General features: G+C 36.3%; 1 protein-coding gene across 2 annotated transcripts in view; it reads right to left on the reverse strand.

The window, feature by feature from the left end:
• The window catches only part of TLK1 (tousled like kinase 1), a 53,832-nt gene that overhangs the window by 15,179 nt on the left and 20,754 nt on the right, over positions 1–17,899 (reverse strand). For both annotated transcript variants that reach the window (XM_088146724.1, XM_025170363.2), the window contains 8 exons: positions 17,388–17,474; positions 15,556–15,645; positions 13,928–14,020; positions 13,483–13,593; positions 12,182–12,318; positions 11,519–11,707; positions 9,970–10,036; positions 1,851–1,948 (listed from right to left, as the gene is read on the reverse strand). In XM_088146724.1, coding sequence (XP_088002850.1) covers positions 1,851–1,948; positions 9,970–10,036; positions 11,519–11,707; positions 12,182–12,318; positions 13,483–13,593; positions 13,928–14,020; positions 15,556–15,645; positions 17,388–17,474 — 872 coding nt within the window. The remainder of the gene's footprint in view (positions 1–1,850; positions 1,949–9,969; positions 10,037–11,518; positions 11,708–12,181; positions 12,319–13,482; positions 13,594–13,927; positions 14,021–15,555; positions 15,646–17,387; positions 17,475–17,899) is intronic.

The raw sequence follows: 17,899 nt of genomic DNA on the forward strand, positions 1-17,899 counted from the left end.
CTGTCCCATTACTTTTGGTCTCTTAACAAGTGGGAGGCACATATGCAAACTGTTGTAATTCCTACACCGTTCACCTGAGTTGGATGTACATACCCTCAAATTAAAGCTGACAGTCTGCAGTTAAAGCACATTGTGTTTGTTTCATTCCAAATCCATTGTGGTGGTGTACAGAGCCAAAGATGTTAGAATTGTGTTGATGTCCCAATATTTCTGGACCTGACTGTATAATAAAAGTTCAAACAAGCAAGGGGAAAAAAAGGAGAAAAAAGAAGAAAGCTAGTTACTGTAGGTGTAAGCACTTATTTTCATCTCGAATAAAGCAGGGAGCCCAACGTGGATCACATTAATATGCACTTGCATATGTCCCTCTGTTTAAAAATGAGAAGGAATCCTAAGTTAATCCTCAAATGGCATCTGGCTACACTGCGCCCATTCCCTCAAGCACACAAAACTTTCACTAGAGGGGGTTAATCTGCTGCCACTTATACACTTCTAAAATGGGGCCCTCAAGAGCATACATATTTGAACTTCTAAACCCCCCAGTAGTTCAGGCAACTCAGAGGGGGAAAAAAGTCAAAATGAATTCATGCTAATGAATCACTGAAGTAAAATGAAAAAGAATAAACAAAATGAAAGTAACAGAGAAATTCAACAACTACTTGAAAGGATCATTCAGAAAATATTTGCAAAGTTACTACTACTGTGGGAGGTGAAGGGAACTGAGGAGACAGTAAGAGGTACGCCCCACCCCTCACCAAGTGCAGTGGGATGAAAGAGGACTATTGTCAACTAAGAAGGACCCTGACAAATGACTCTCCAGCTTCTGTTTGAACACCTTGCATGAAGGAGAGTTCACTGCCTCCCAAGACTGTATTGCTTTATTAATTTTGTGCTTGGTACTTTTAAAAACAGATTTTTAAAACAAGCAGTGAGTCAGTTCAGATTTGTTTCCAGGCCAATGAAATTCCTAACTGGATTTTAATGTAAACATTTAAGACACTACAGAAGGGTTCCCATATAACTGCTTCATGAATTGTTTTTACTCAAGAATAAGCAGTGAATGTGGGATCCATGAATGACAATATTCACACTACATAAAAACACAAGATTTACCAAGATGTACAACAGCCGTAGGTTTGGCTCTTTATTCTATAAATCTCAGATAATCATTGCCTTGGGTCATCCCTTCTATAAAAACAACAGGAGACTTAATCCAATTCTTACATGAAAGGAGGAGCCATTCCCACCAAAATTAAACACAGGGGGTCAAATGCCAAGTCAGTTTGGTAGCAAACGAGGACTATCTGAAAATAAGATATTAGTTTCTACTTCAGAGGACTCCTGAGATATATAAAAAGAAATTGGAAGTATTTTTTAATTATTATGAACTATTCCACAAACTTTCAGGTCATGAAGAATTTAATGGGGTAGGGGTACTGGAAGGGAAAAAGGAATGAATTGGCTTGTTAAATCTCCTAATAGTGGATTTTCAAGTATCTTGAAGGGGGGGGGATGTGAGGTAAAAAGCTTCTGCTCCCTGCATTATTTAGAGATGTTTTAAGACGGAAGGAATGGAAATGAAAAAAATCACATTTTCCATTTTTCAAATTCATCATTTATAAATAGATTCTGCTTCTTTAACAAAAAAAAATGCTCAAAATTACTTTAGGAAATTAAAATATATTTTGTGTTATTTTATGTTCATTTCTAGAAAAACAAGAGAGAAAAAGAAAGCCAAAAACTGGCTAAGTAGAGTAACAGTATGTTTTGCTTATTTTTGTGTCATATTTTTTCCAAAGCCAGTAAAACCTGAGAGAATGAATATATAAGATTAAAATCCAGAAGCTTACTGAGAATTATCTTCATTGTTTATTCTTTTGAGTTCTCGTATATGAAGATTTCTAACTCTTTCCAAACGTTCAAGTTCTGCTTGTATTTCAGCTTCTTCCTGCAGAATATAGGTTATAAAAAGGAATAAGGAAAAAAAACCCCAATATTTTACCCCCGTCTCAACTGCAGTGGTGACAAATGATAACTGGCAAATTATTATTTTCATTTGTTGGACTCAGTGTTTTTTTTTACTGATCCCAATTAATAACTTTCAACCAATCTGAGAATAAATGAATGGCCATATGGACTAGAGAGCTAAAGTTGTCCATGTCTTCAAAAAAAAGGTGGAGGAAAGTAGGACAAAGGAATTATAGACAAGGCTGTCTGACATTCAATCAATCAATCAATCAATCAATCAATCAATCAATCAATCAATCTTTATTACAGTCATAGACCAGTACAAAGCATAAGTTTATAAAACAAGCATAGTCAAACTTGGAATGTTAACAACTTGTAATGGGAGGCATATATATTAGAATACACTTATTACCTGTTCAGCTCAACAAATGAGGTCTAGGATATAGCCTATGTTGTTTATACTATGTACTAACTATGTACGGATTAAAAATATATTAAATGTAAAGTATAAAACTTAAAAGTCTACATTGTGAGTATGCTATATGTAAAAATAAGTATAGGCAAAATTATAAAAAGTTTTCTAAGTATACAAGCCATTACAGAGGATAGCCTTTCTCAGCTTTTGGTCTCTTGGTGAGGCGGATCTTCATTGCTGCTGCACAGAATCTTGCTACCTGCTCTGTTACTGTAGGATGTTCATCTATGACCAACAGTTGCATGTGCTCGTGGTCTGTACGTCCAGGATGTTTGGCGATCCATGGTGTAATAAATTTGACATGGGGGTCTTCATAAAAGGCACAGTGCAGGAGGACATGTTCTATAGTTTCAACCTCCCTTGAGCCACATAGACATAATCTAGCGGCCAGTGGAATTTTTTTATACTTTCCCTCCAAGACAGCAGAGGGGAGGGCATGGCAGCATGCTAAGGAGAAAGCTCTCCAATGGCAGGTGATTTCAAGGTGGTCAAGATAGCTGGTGACCAAAACTGTGTATTTTTTGGATGCAGGGGACAGGAAGAGTGGTGTCTTTCCTATATCTTCTTGTCTCTCAATGTCCTTTATTCTTTGTTTTAATTCTTGCTTTGCTCGATTAAAATCCATCTCCAGGAGAGTAGCTGGAGAGTATCCTAATTTTAGTAGATTTGCATTAATGGCCTTAATCCATGACAACTGAAAGTTATCTTGAAAGATAAAAGGTATAAGACCCTGGGGATGCAATTTAAACTTTAACCAAAGGGTTAGAGAGGCTAAGCACACTCTAGCTGCAACCCTAATCATACCAGTTTCAAGTCAAAGATGAGCATTTGACACACATCTAGGCATCTGAAGAAGCGCTCTAATAAATTTGGCTTGCACTTTTTCCAGTGGCATGAAACAGGAAGAGGAGGGGCCCACTAAGGTCCCATAAAGGAGTTGCGCTAATGACTTGGCCCGGAATAATTTTAGTGCTGCTGGTACGTAGGATCCCCCCTTGGATCTGGAGAATTTTAGGATGGCGTTAGCTGATTGTTGTCTGGTGGCTGCAGCGTATTTGCAGTGCGTTGTCCTCGAGCCTGTAGCATGAACAACTATGCCTAAGTACTTAAAACTAGCCACTTGCTCTATTTTGTTCTCCTGGATGTTCCACAGAATACTTTTCGGTCTTTTTGGGCAAACCTGGGAAGATTCTAGAGTAGACAATACCAAAAATAAACATGGATCTGTCAAGAACAAAACCTTGTCTTATTTTGTTTTGGATCAAGTAAATTCCTTAGTTGAGGGTTCCTCAACCTCTGCAACTTTAAGATGGGTGGACTTCAACTCCCAGAATTCCCCAGCAAGCCATGCTGGGGTTGAAGTCCATCCATCTTAAAGGTGCTGAGGTTGAGGAACCCTGCCTTAGTTGATTATGGGAGTGCTGTAGACATAATATATTCAGCCAAACATTTGCCAAATGCCTTATGACACTCTGATTAGCAACTAATGAAGCTGGGTGGCATCAGATTAAATGGATATAGAAATAATGGGAAAAATGCATACATATATTTTACACACACACACACACACACACACAATCGCATGTGACATATTTACATTAAACTGGAGCAAAAATTGAAGTGTCACAAAATTCAATCCTAGGCCCAGCACCCTTTAATATTGTTATTAATTATTTGGATGAGGTGGTTGAACAACTGCCTGTCTGACTGACAGATGGCACAACTTTTAGTGGAATAGCTAATTTCCTAGAAGACAGAAATAAAACTCAAAACTGTAACATGGGTTAAAAATGGGTTAAGGAAATGGTTAAAAATAAAACAAAAATAAAATAAATGTACATAGTAGCTAATGTAAAATTCATTTAGGAAACAGAAATCAAATGCATGGGCTTGCAAAAGGATTCAAACAATCTGGAACTGGCTCAGAGAAGTTCAATAAGGACAAGCAAAGATCTAGAAACTGAACTATATGATGAGAGATTGAAGAAACCGAGAATGTTGAGAGGCAAAGAAAGAGAGGATATGATAGCACTTTTTAAAAATATAAAATGTCACATAAAAGAAGGTCAAGGTTTGCAAAACATGGAATAATGGATTTATCTACAGGAAGCTAGATTGCAACAGATTGTTAGAAAAAAACTAACAATAAGAAGCAGTTTTACTTTTGAACCAATTACAGAAAAAGAGTGGGCTCTTTTTCACTGGATGTATTCAAGCAGATGTCAGCGTCTGTCAGGAATATTTTAATTTGGATAGTTGCATTGAACAGGAGGTTGTACTCAATAGCCTAAATTATTCTTTCCAATTCTATGGCTTTTTCAATAGCACAGTAATATAAATCAAACTGAAATGCAGCCAGTTTCAAACCTAAGTAAATGCAAAGCTTTCCTGACTGATCAATCAGAATTAGTCCTACTCAACTGAAGATGACAAGCAAATATGTATGTTGCTATATGTGTCAATTTCTCCAACATGTTTCTCATTTACAATCTTGGTATGACATAATTGATAATCAGAATCTACTCTGGACATCAACTCAGATAATACTAGAGACAGACCATTCATATTACTTAAAATTAGTCAAGATATTCTTTGAGAAACTAAACATTAACAATTTTTAAACAATGAAAAAAATAATATATCTCTTTTAATTATTTTGTTCTACCTTCTTTTTGGATGTTACTGATCTTAAAGAGCTCAAATAATATCAACATGTAACACTAGTGAGCAATCTTTTATTCCTTCCATAAGCGGGGGTGCTGCGATGGCCGAAACTTCAAGGACTGGTTGTACCACTCATTCAGCACCATTGTAACTTTGAACAGTCGCTGAACAAGTGGTCATTAAGCGAGGACTATCTGTAGAGCAATGCACATATGCATTGTCAACAATATAGAGTGCATTCATATCCAGACAGAAAACATTTATGCTCCATAATATTAAGTAGAGAGAAAAGGGTTCAGTTACTCTGCAATTTAGAATCTTAAGCAGCTGTGCCTTATCTAGAAATGGGAAGGAGGTGGAAGAATCCAAGTTTGGTATCTCCAACTGTAAATAACCATGCCAGCTATGCTAAGAAATGTGGTTGGGAATTGAAAGTAAATGCTGAACAAATCCTTGCTTTTCTGGGTCTTTTGTATCAAATCCTGAGAACCTACAGTAAACCCCTGTGACAAGCTGTTTTGTATTTTTCAATACTGTGTTATGTTCAAATCCATCCTTTGTTTATTTAATCCCATATATTCAGGTATAAATTCTCATGTTTGAGAATATTCATATTAAGGATGATTTGTGTTATCTATCATTCTTATTTCTAAATATTCCAAGATGTTTTTCTAACGTTAAAGATCAGTAGTTCTTAAACTGGGGGAAATTACCCCCAAGGGTATTTTCAGCATATCTTAGGGATAATGGAGCAATGTGTAATTGCTTATTCGAGAATCGAGGATCCAGTATGGGACTGCTGCTGTCAAGACCCTTGTGTAAAACAGTACATTCTGTTTTGATATTATTTGAGACCAGGAAAAGGGATAACTGGGACAAACAGTTTAAGAACCACTGTCCTAGGTGACTACATCAATCCTGTCTGCCAGTTCATGGAACACTTCAGCCAACATTAACATGAATACTTTATTCTTCTCTACCTGTATCCAAACTTCAAATATGCTTTGGAGGCCTAGAATATCATATACAGCACATTAGGGATACACATACAAGTTGCAGGACAGGAAACCAAAAGAAAATACACAAGCTGAAGTCCGTTAAAATAATTTAGCATACAGTTGAATATCAGACACAGTACAATCATTGTATCAATGGTTGACGGGATACCAAATACATCCAGCATCTGATTGGTCAAATTCTGCAAAAGTTTACCCAATCTGTTTTAAATATTGAAGGCATTTTAACCACGCTTATCCAGATATAGTGATACAAAACAGTGGAGACTGAGGAAAATGCACAAAAATCCAAAATTAGGCTATTTTTTTTTATTATAATTCATACTGATTAGCTACACCAGCAACTATCTTTCTGCATTTTTGAAAAATATGGCACTAACCCACAGACTAAAAATCAGTGCATACAAATGAGATTTTTATTTAAAAGAAAACTGGTATAATTTGAACAAATGAATATGGACTAGTACATTAATATAAATAAAATGCATGTTAGAAATCACTAATATAAAAGTGTGTGTGTGTATGTGTACGTACATGTGTATGTACACATACACACACACAAATAAAAATCCCCTCTCATCCCTATAGGTGGTATGCGACTTCCTCAATCTCAGGTCCTCTATTAGAGGCCTGGGAGTTTGAGAGCTCTGCACAGTATCTTAGCTGTTCCTAGCACCACACTCTTCTGGACAGAGAGCTCTGATGTTGTTCCTGAAATCTATTGGAGCCACTCTCCCAGCTTAGGAGTCACAGCCCTGAGTGCTCCTACCACTACTGGGACCCTTTGGCCTTTACTTTCCACATCCTCTCTATTTCCTCCTTCTGGCCCTGGTACTTCTCCAGCTTCTCATGCTCCTTCTTCCTGATGTTGGTGTCACTTGGCACCACTACATCTATCACCACCGCTGTCTTCTGGTCCTTGTCTACTACCACGATGTCTGGTTGATTAGCCAGTACCTGCCTGTCCATCTGGATCTGGAAGCCCCACAGGATCTTATTCTTCATGATCTTCTGTGGAATCTCCCATCTGGACTAGGGAGGGTCTAACCCATACACTGTGCAGATGTTCTTGTACACAATGCCAGCTACTTAGCTGTGCCATTCAGTGTATGCTGTTCCTGACTGCATCTTACACCCTGCCACTATGTGTTGGACTGTCTCTGAGGCCTCTCTGCACAGTCTTCATCTTGAGTCCTGTCTAGTGTGGTAGACCCCTGCTTCTGTGGATCTGCTGATTAGAGCCTGTTCTTGTGCTGTTATGATCAGTGCCTCAGTGCTGTCTTTTAGTCCAGCCCTTTCCAGTCACTGGTAGGATTTCCCAATGTCAGCCACCTCAGCTCTGGATGGTACATCCCATGCAGGATCTTGTCTTGCCATGGCACTACCTCTGCTTGAACTTCCTCCCATGTCTGCTGCTGTCTCAGGCATTCTCTCAGCAGCTCATTGTTTGGTTACATCTTACTGATGTAACTCCTGTATGCTCTGGGTTTCATCTAGGACAGTGGCTTTGACACTCACCAGACCCGGCCTGCCCTCTTTCCACCTGGTGTACAGTCTCTGGGTGTTGGACTTGGGCTGGAAACCTCCATCCATTGTGAGGAGCTTCCGAGTCTTCACATCAGCAGCCCCCATGTTCTCCTTTGGCCAGCTCACTATACTGGCAGGGTATCTGATGACTGGCAGGACGTACGTGTTGATGGCGTGGATCTTGTTCTTCCCATTGAACTGACTCTTCAGGACCTGTCTTATTCTTTGGTGGTACTTGTATGTTGCTGTCTTCCTTGCCTCATCGTGGTTCCCATGTGACTGTGGGATACCAAGGTACTTGTAGCTGGTCTGTATGTCTGCTATGTGGCCCGCTTACCAGATTCCACCCCATCAGTCTTAACTACATTCCCACTCTTTACTACCATCTGGCCACAATTCTCCAGTCAGAATGACATCCCAGCGTTATCACTGTAGATCCGTGCTGAGTCAGTGTTTCGTTCACTCTTAGCATACAGCTTGATGTCATCAATGTAGAGGAGGTGGCTGATGGTAGTTCCACTCTTGAACTTGTATTCATATCCAGTCCTTGTGATTATTTGGCAGAGGGGATATATATGTATACACACACACACACACACACGCACGTACGCAGTATAGTTTAGCAGTATAGATAGTGGGACTCTTAAAAGGGCTCTCAATTTCTTCTCAAGAAGAAAACCCTGAGCAAGATCATTATGATTTAGAAGTGTGCTTTAACGGCAGTAATAAGAAAGAAAAAGATTACTACTTCTGTAAAGTCAAGTCCTTTCAAGTCTAGCTCAATTTCTGGTATTTCATGAACACATCCATTTACTATTTTGGCAACAATATGGATTTGGTTTACTACTGCCTTCCTCCAGGATGCTTTCTGACTTCGAAGTCTAATTTATAGCCTGAATATTCCTTGGTGGTCTCCTGTCCAAGTATTATCCAAGCCTGGCCTGCTTAGCTTCTGAGCCCATAAAAGATGAGTTAAAAACTGCCAACCCAAAAAAGTTCAGTCCAAACTAAAGGCAGATCAGATACCAATTCTTTGGTTAATTCTAATATTTATACGCAATAATTTATAAAACAGAAACCCTGAACAGGAATGCGGGTAGGAACATACTGGATCTCCTTAAAGATAATCCACCATTCCTGTATATGGACGTGCAAAAAACATTGAAAAAAATGGACTGCCTGAAGTAATATTTATTAAGTAAGAAACTTTCAAAGAACTAAGGAAGGCAAGCCATAATGAAAAATGAACTCCATATGCTATTCACATACGTAATTTTCTTTTTATTAAGTGAATTGACTTACTGTCAATATAGTATTGTTGTATTTGTGACATTTCATAAATATATATCTAGGGTTCATTTTGTTGATATATGTCTTTATATCACATATAAATAGCATATGGAGTTCATTTTTCTAAATAGTCCTCCAACTACTTAGTGGGAAACTGAAGTAGCACAACAATCACATTGGAATGAAAATTTAATGGTATAATCATAGATCTCTAAAAGATTGCTTGAAGCAACAGTGAAAGAAAAATAAGACAAATGGAAAATCCAGTTTTCAAAGATGAGTTGTTAAAAAATTGCAGCACTGACCACACACAAAAAAAGAAAGAAATAATCTTTGAAAATTAATTTAAAATTTCAGTTACTGTGATTCTGAAGAAAAACCTCATTGTTTTAAAATTCATTGCAACTGGCATTTAAGCAAAATAATTAATTCAAATGTGCATCTTCATTAAGAATAAGTGCTTTTTAATGTTGTAGGTAAGAATAAGTTTTCAGCAATTCTGGAAAAGAGTTACTGAAATCATTTAAGGAATATTTGTTGATGGACAACCAGTAAAAGACTGGTTAAATTAATTTTGGAAAAGTGTGAATTAGTATAATTTCAAAAAGAGGGGAAATGTAATCTATCATGAATTTTAAAACTGAATCTGTTCTTTGAATTGTGGAACATATATTTTCAGGAAAATGTTGATATTTTAAATTATTTAATGAAATTAAGTATGTACCAAAGTTTGCAGGTTGGTTCTAATGACATTTATTTTTGCTCGTGTATGTTCACAGAGCTCTATGGATAACTGTATTTCGTGGTACATAGTAATGATATTTTTAAAAGCATTTAAATGAAGCAGCTGTTATCTGCACAATACAGAAGTAAGCAAACAACTGATTTTCTAGAAAGGCACAACAACATTACCATTCATAGGAGACTAAGTTTAGTACAGCGGCTTTCTTGTGTGGTCACAGCACTTCAAACTAATCAAATCTAAGATTGGATTAGGAAAAACAGATTACATTTAAGTATTAAACATACCTTTTTGAGATGTCCTAATCTAAGCTTGAAAATTTCTTCTTGTTCATGATATTCTGCTAGCGTTAGCCTACAAGGGTAAGTACAAGTAATAAAGTATTAAAAATCAAATGGAAAATAACTGCATGTTAAAAAAAAGAACACATTACTGTTCTATACACATAGAAGGCTACCTTCTATATTATAGCTGTGCATGCTTCAAAACTGATATGCCACAAAGCTTGTGCTTTGACCTGACATGAGTGCAGCACCTACCTTCTATTCACTAAAACAGTCTAACATTTTTCAGACTTTTGCGAGGTCCTGCAATCATTATAAGAAATCTGCTTACTGAAGTTCAAGCAACTTTTAAAGCAGCCACAATTTTTTTCAGGTTCACAGAGAACCCTAAAAAAAAATCAATCCGCTTTAACAAACGTGAGAGACAGCTATGCTTCTGTAAGGTCATAAGTGATTTTCCCCAAATAATTTTTGAAGTGTACCCAGCCCTATTTTGCAGCACTTTCCAAAAACAATTGCCTTCTGGATAACCAAGAGTTGGATGAAGAATAAAGTATTCCAAGATCCAAGTTACCGCCCCCCTGTTTTTTTCCTCTCTAGGAGAACAAAATACCTATCTATATTGTTGAGTATCCCCACTACTTTTGGTCTGAAGAGCTTCATATGTTAGGAAAAGAGAAGTGGTACTGGAGGTCTAATAATGTGGGATTACCCATTAAGAAACATGCTTTATTTTATTTTAACACTAAACTACTGATTCCACTAAAATAAGAGTTTCAAAGAAATCAAACTTTAGAGATAATGAAAAAGATTTTAAGAATCATCCAGAATAAAATCCTTCTATGAATTTGTTAAAAAAAAAAGTATATTCAGATGTTGTATTTAACTGCATAAATCAGCATACTCCTCTTGAAATCAACCATTAAAATCTAGTCTAATCTAAGCTATACATTTTCACAAATATGGGTATTTATAAAAAACAAATTTTATTATATCTCTGCAACCAAAATGATCATGTAAGAAAAAAGTTCCTTTTCAGAGGGGTGGGAGAAGATATAATTAGTATGATCAGAAGAACCCCGGAGTACAGGTTCCTCCCTAGCCTCACTCAGTTTTATGGGAGAGAGCAAGCAATTAACAAAAATGTTGATCACACATAAAAATAACCTAAGTGCTCACCACACACTGAAAATTGTGTGAAAATGATAATTCCCTTTTACTAGTGTCCTTATATATAGCCCCATTCACTTAATACTAATGAATTCCCACAGAAAGAAAACTGTAACAATCAGTCATGAGAGGTGTTTTATGTATTTATATTGTATGTACTAACACATATATGTGGTGTCCTGGGGTGTGTGTGTCAACAATAACAAAATGATAGACACGACCAGGTGATCAAAGACCTTTCCCTTTTTAAAGCTTGTTGAAGGAGGGAGGGGGGCTTTGATCAGTTGCTCATGCCTGCCATTTTGACATTGCTGACCCTGCCACAGATGCCCCTGTATACATCCATTTGTCTTTAACCACCAAGTAAATATTCTGAGCTTACAGTTGTGGTAAATTGGGCCTAACAAATGGATCGTTTTCTGCTCCATTGACAGCTTTGTTTTTCCTCTGTTTAGGTTCTGAATTGGCAGAAGGTACTTGAGAATTATTTGTAGATGGAGGTTTCCGTTTTGCCAGAAGTTTTCTTTGTCTTTCAATATCTTCTCTTTGTTGGTTTACCCACTCCTGTTGCCTGCAAATCAAAATATTGTCTTTAAACTGCAGAAATTGTACTTTTTAAAAACTAGTTATATATTCCATTAACTTCTGTCTTATTTGATGGTTTTGGTTTATTGCAACCATGCATACTAATTACTTACTGACCTGCTATATTGTGGATTTGAGACCCTTAACAAAAGACCAGCAAGCTATTTATAGACAATGGCCAATCTGAAATCTGTGGACTACGTTTATAATTATCTTTATAGATAGTGGTCAATATTCTCCTTTTGAATTAGACTCAACTAGTTGTTCCTAAAATAGGGAGGGAGGGAGGGAGGAATAGCAGTTGATTAAGTCAAGTTCTCTACAGTTTCTCTGATTTTCAAAACAGAATAATATGGTGTGTATAAAACCAGTCCCAGCACTAGCTGTTTGAACTAATATAAATCAACCACTCCAGGGAACTGATGATTACTAGTAATTTAAAAACAAAACATTGACTAACTTTACAAGATTCTGAAATGCGAAGCCATCTGTCCACTGTTCAGTAAACGAAGCACCATGTCGAACAGTTGTAAAATGCCCAAGGCGTAATCTGTCTTGCATACTTTTTTCTCTGCTTGCCAGCTTTTCTTGTGTGCTCTAAGGAAACCAAAATATTCAAGAGGTGTGACTTAATTGTTTTTGAAAAGGCAATTTTATCTACTAATCAAAAAATGAATATGTTCCTCTGTGGTATTTATTTTATGATATTTTGTAATGTTATGCAATTATCAATTATTATTATTATTTTTCCTAAGATAGATTTAGAAATCTGTTCGATATTTAATATGTGATATATAATCAGTGGTTTGGATTTGGGGGAGGCGGGTTGCTTGTTTTTTGTTTTTATAATTTCATAGTTTTTCGTGTATTTCTTTTGGGATTTTTTTGCTTTTTGTAATTTTTTTCATTCCTTTCTGTACAACTTCTTAAGAAATAAATAATAATTTTTAAAATAAAAAATTAAATAAAAAAGGAAACAAAAATGTTACCATTAGTTTTAGGGTCCTGAATGATAACTGTACTTCTACTTATTTTCATTGCTTTTATTTATTGTGTAGGACCCAGTTATCTTCATTCAAGGTTTGGATTTTCTCATATTAGAAACAGCCTCTTGCTTCCACTACTTAGCATATCAGCTGAAATTACCAAAGCTAAATAGAATGTACATGTTTCAGTATCACAAGTGCCATACTACAGGGTCACAAATATTTTGACATCTGAAAAATTTCAAAATCTGAAATGTTGAAAAATTATGGATTCACCACAAAATGGCTGCCACGGGGTACCCATTTATTCAGTCAAAGTAGCCACAAACCATCCATTTTATTCAGTTTTTGGAAACTGCCCCATCTCTTGGCACCTATAAGCTGTTTTGATACTAGAGCAAATGACACTACAGATAGGTAGGAGGAAAGATCCCACAAGGTATCAACCACAGCAGCCCTGTAGGTGTTTTCTTACTAACACCTTTATTATTTTTATAAATAACTCAAGGCGGCAAACGTACCTAATACTCCTTCCTCCTCCTGTTTTCTCCACTGAGGTGAGTTGGGCTGTGAGTGACTGACTCAAGGTCACCCAGCCGGCTTGCATGCTTAAGGTGGGACTAGAACTCACAGTCTCCTGCTTTCAAGCCTGGTGCCTTCACCATTAGATCAAACTGGCTCTCTTACTTCCTGTCCCATCCTCTGATTTACAGGGTCAAAGGAAAGTGTCCTTTCCATAACATGCTACATACAAATAAAATACAATCCAGCTTACTTTTTCAATTAAAAGTTTCTTGCTCATTGAAATGCACTTATTTAATCTTTCTTTGTATTTTTCAAGTAGCTTTTGTTGTTCATCTATTTGCCGTCGTAGATCACAATTAGCCTAAGAATTAACAGAAAGTATAATATTATGGATACTGATTATAAATTACATATAAATAAATGTACAGTTGTATCTTCTCTTTAAAACCTTGGCATTTATTTACAAAATAATTCCCAGCAGAAGTGAGGCTAAAGAATTCATTTTAAGCATATGGAAATGTGGGAGGACATTATATTTAGAATATGATAAGCAAATTTTATGCCATTTTGTTTCTGTATTTTGAGTCAAATACAACTATATCAGTTGCCATTTTAAAACAGCATATATTTTCTTCTGCTCCATTAACTTATCACAGATAACCCAACATTTCTATTAATCTTATTATTGCATTTACCCTGAGCAAATCATCTATACGACCTTCTTTTTTTTCCAAGTCTTGATTTTTATTACTTTCAAGTGCAGTTAATTTCAACATCGTGAGATCAGTCTGCATAAAAAAAAGGGGGTGGGGTGGGGTGGGGGAAGAGAGTTGAGAATGTAAAAACCCAGTAAATTCAATGCACATCATAACAGAGCCCTCTAATTTATTGCTGGTCTCTTTCACCCAAGCAAAATAACAATTCCCTCTAGGAAGACAGAGGAAAAAAAATGAGCACTATATAAATTTCTATGTTTTATTCAGAGAGCACTGACTGATGTCTAGGTTATCCCTCTGCATTAAAAACTACAAGCCTCTAAAATTTACAACAAAGTCCAAAACCTTCCAATTCCAAGGAAAAGAAAGGGCAATCAGCCACCCCACCCCCTTTAGTGCAAATCTATCTTAATGGCTTTTGTTATTTGACGCTAACAACCAAGAAACAAGTTAATGCACCATAAGTGATTTGTGTCAACAAAAAAGTAAGTTCAAGGTCCAGACAAAAATTTAACTTTAACAGAAATCCCAGAGATAAAAACAAAACAAAACAGAGATACACTAATGAAGAGGACCTAAGATAAAATGTCCACTGACCTAGATTTTTGGGTCTAATCTTTACCAGAAAATGAAACACCCTTATAATCAGAGCTGTGTATGCTGTGCAGAATGTGAAAATAGATACTCAATTCTGCTTTCTGAGAATTTTATATTTTAAAAAAGTTTCCATCCTTATAAAGGATAGGGAATATCTGTGGAAATTAAAAAAAAACAGAAAGATGGCTGAGTAAGATTTTCCAGTACTGAAGGAAGGACTTTGAGATTCTTGCCTCTTTCCATCATTATGACTAAATTTAAGGGGAAAAAATTAAATTCATCTATATATAAAAGTAGGGGAACTACAGTTCTGTAGTTCTGCATCATAGTTTTCACAGAGAAGGTCCAAATTTAATCCCTAGCATAACTAAGTACGGTCAAAAACATCACTGTCTAACCCGACGGACAGTTGCTGCTATTAGTTATGTATTCATTCATTCATTCATTCATTCATTCATTCATTCATTCATTCATTCATTCATTCATATATATTTATTGGCTGCTCAAATCCAGTGGACTCTAGTAATAAAAGGAATTCTAAATTTCAAGAACCAAAGCTTGACTTAGTATAAAGCACTTTTTTATTTACACACACACACACACACACAATTATTTTTGTGAGTAAATAATCCTGACAGTAATGACCAGCATCCTCCTTTTCTTCCATTTCACTCATTGCCTGATGTTTCCAGCACAACTACCGAGGTCATGAAAACTTAAATCCCAAAGCACATGTTCTGAAACGTTTTTAATATTTTTTAAATAAATGTCTCCTGGCAGATCACCTGACACTGGAGATGACTGAAAATGCACAGACAGTAAGAATGGTTTGTTTCTAGTTACCCCTAGCATTTCAGTGCAATAAGTGCTTCAGTTTAATATTAGATACCCACAGATTCATTGTAATGGTGCTTCCAGAAACATGGAGGTGGAAATGAAGACTAAGAGAAAACAGGATGACTTCATTTATGTTTAGCACTAAGCAGACACTGACAATTCAGGATACATACCTGAGTAATTTTAAATGATAACTGTTTGGGTTGCGTAACAGGGTGGTCCCCAAAAGACAATGCCGTAGGAGAGGGGCTGTTTTGCCGAACCTAGATATACAAGCAGTATTTATCATTCATCAGAAAAGTGGAAGATGTCTTTATAAAAAGGTTTCATCTGAAAGGGGAGGCTGCCTGCATAGAAGTTAGTCTCTTCTACCACCAGGGTTTGGAACAGTTAGTAAAACCTGCCATCACTTTTCTCTGTCTCAGTGACATAACTGAGTCATGTGCTTCCTGGTGCAAGTCAATCAACCCATATGCAAGCAAGACAATCGATGATCTAGTCAATCTTGTAGGAGACATTTTCTAGTTCCCTCAGTTGCTCTAAGGGAGTTTTGGAGGCTGCTACCTTGTTACATTTTTCACAGGACAGAAAAAACAGGAGAAAACCTACACTGGTCCAATCAAGTTGACACCACTGCCAGCAAAGAATGGGTGGGGAGAACTTAGCTGACCAGGAGAAGAAATAACAACAACAGTGTCCAGCACCCATTAGGTCTTGAGCTGTTTGGGGCTAAAACTAACCCCCTTTTAGTTGTGAGGGTTACCTATCTGCATTAGGGTTTTCAGTGGGTCAATGGGTGATAGTTACACAACAGGCAAGAGCTTCATTTTTCAATCTCTAAACCTAAAGCTGTCCAGTGATCTACATGAATCATGAGATACTACTGGCAAAGTACATCAAGTGTTTTTTTTTAAATCAATAAAAATAAAGCATCTTAGAATAGAAATGGCTGTACCATAGGGGATCAAGAAACACACAGATAAGGACATCACCAAAGAATAAGTGCTGGTCACTATGCTAGATTTTTGGCTAGAAAGTATGCACAATCCATGGATACAGCTATAGATGGTAACAATTTGTATGGCAAAACATATTAAAATGATTCAGCATCTCTATAATGAATATCTTTGCTATTCATTAAAGCAGCTTGTCTAATTTCAGGCTTTTGGGTGAGAATGAAAGAAAAAAATAGCGGCTCTAGGGAACTGGTAAAATATATAGTGAAAGACCCATAGTTTTCGTTTATGATAGTAATGAAAGCAGAAATCTTTTATCACTGCTGAATGAATATGACCAGGACAGGGAGGGGGGGGAGGACAGGATGGGGATCCTTCTCAGTGAAATCTTTACTTTTCCCAGGTAGAACTGAGAACTACAATCACATTTTAAAAAAAGGGGGGGTGTATTTTCTCTTATATATAAGTGATGGAATTGTAAAGACTATTTACCTCCCGTAGGTATTGCAGCTTCTCTCCCTGAATTTTCAATCTTTATTTTTTAATAGCTTATAGATATTTTCCTCTTGGAGATGAAGCAAAAGCAACCACAAAACTCCTCAGTAAGAAACTGCTTTCATCTTCCAAGATTATGCCACTGTAAAGTAGCAGTAGGACAAAATGGACCATATTTGAAAGTTCAGGACTTTAAATTTATTTAGGCTAAGTAGCAACTTCTAACATTTTAGTTTATTTTTTGTCTTCTTTCTTTACATTTCCTTGCAATGGCCCTTCATCATATGATTTCTGGCACTTCTTGTAAGCACTGACTTGCAGGTATTTCATGCTAACATCACACCAGACATCACATACAAAGGGAATTAATTCTATTTCTGTACAAGTTTATTGCCAAGTAATTGGTCAGTAAAGACATAAAACAACAGGATAAACAATTTTCCTCAAATGACATAATATAAAAACCCACACCCTCTGTAATGTTAAGTTTCTAAGGTGTACAAGAAATTGTATGTTGGATGCTGATCACAATGATATCTGTAGATTAAACTTACAGAAGAAGGGGCGGAATGTGAATTTTGAGGAGAACGAATTGCAGGAGGCATTCCTCTTACTGGACTAGACCCATTTCCACCTTGATACTAGGAAAAAAAAATGATGCATATTACTCAAGCATCAATTGATAGCAAATAATCACCTCTTGTCTCTCTATTATAATTTATTATTTAAACCAAAATTGTTGCCTTCCATGCATTTTAGTAAGAGTTAGATTCTTAATAAGCTTGATCATTATGTTATTATTATTGATTTTAAATGCAACAAAAAGTAAACTGAAAGTTTCTTACAATGATTTTAATTTTTAAAATTTTTTAACTTCACTCCTGTTTAATTCTGAATGCTGTGAAATTCTAGACATACCTAAACTCCACATAATGGAAAGTATTAAAATAAATTGTTTTGAAAAAAACAGATACCTTCTCAAGAAATGCAAATACCCCCATTATAAGATTTTTGCATTGTTTATTTGATTTAGGTGCTGCTTCACTCCAGAGTGACTCTGGGCAGC

The sequence above is a fragment of the Python bivittatus genome, unplaced genomic scaffold (assembly GCF_059951505.1).
Source record: "Python bivittatus isolate LINGU-HERP-01145 unplaced genomic scaffold, Pbiv_v1 ctg000480_np1212, whole genome shotgun sequence".
Classification (NCBI taxonomy): Eukaryota; Metazoa; Chordata; class Lepidosauria; order Squamata; family Pythonidae; genus Python; species Python bivittatus.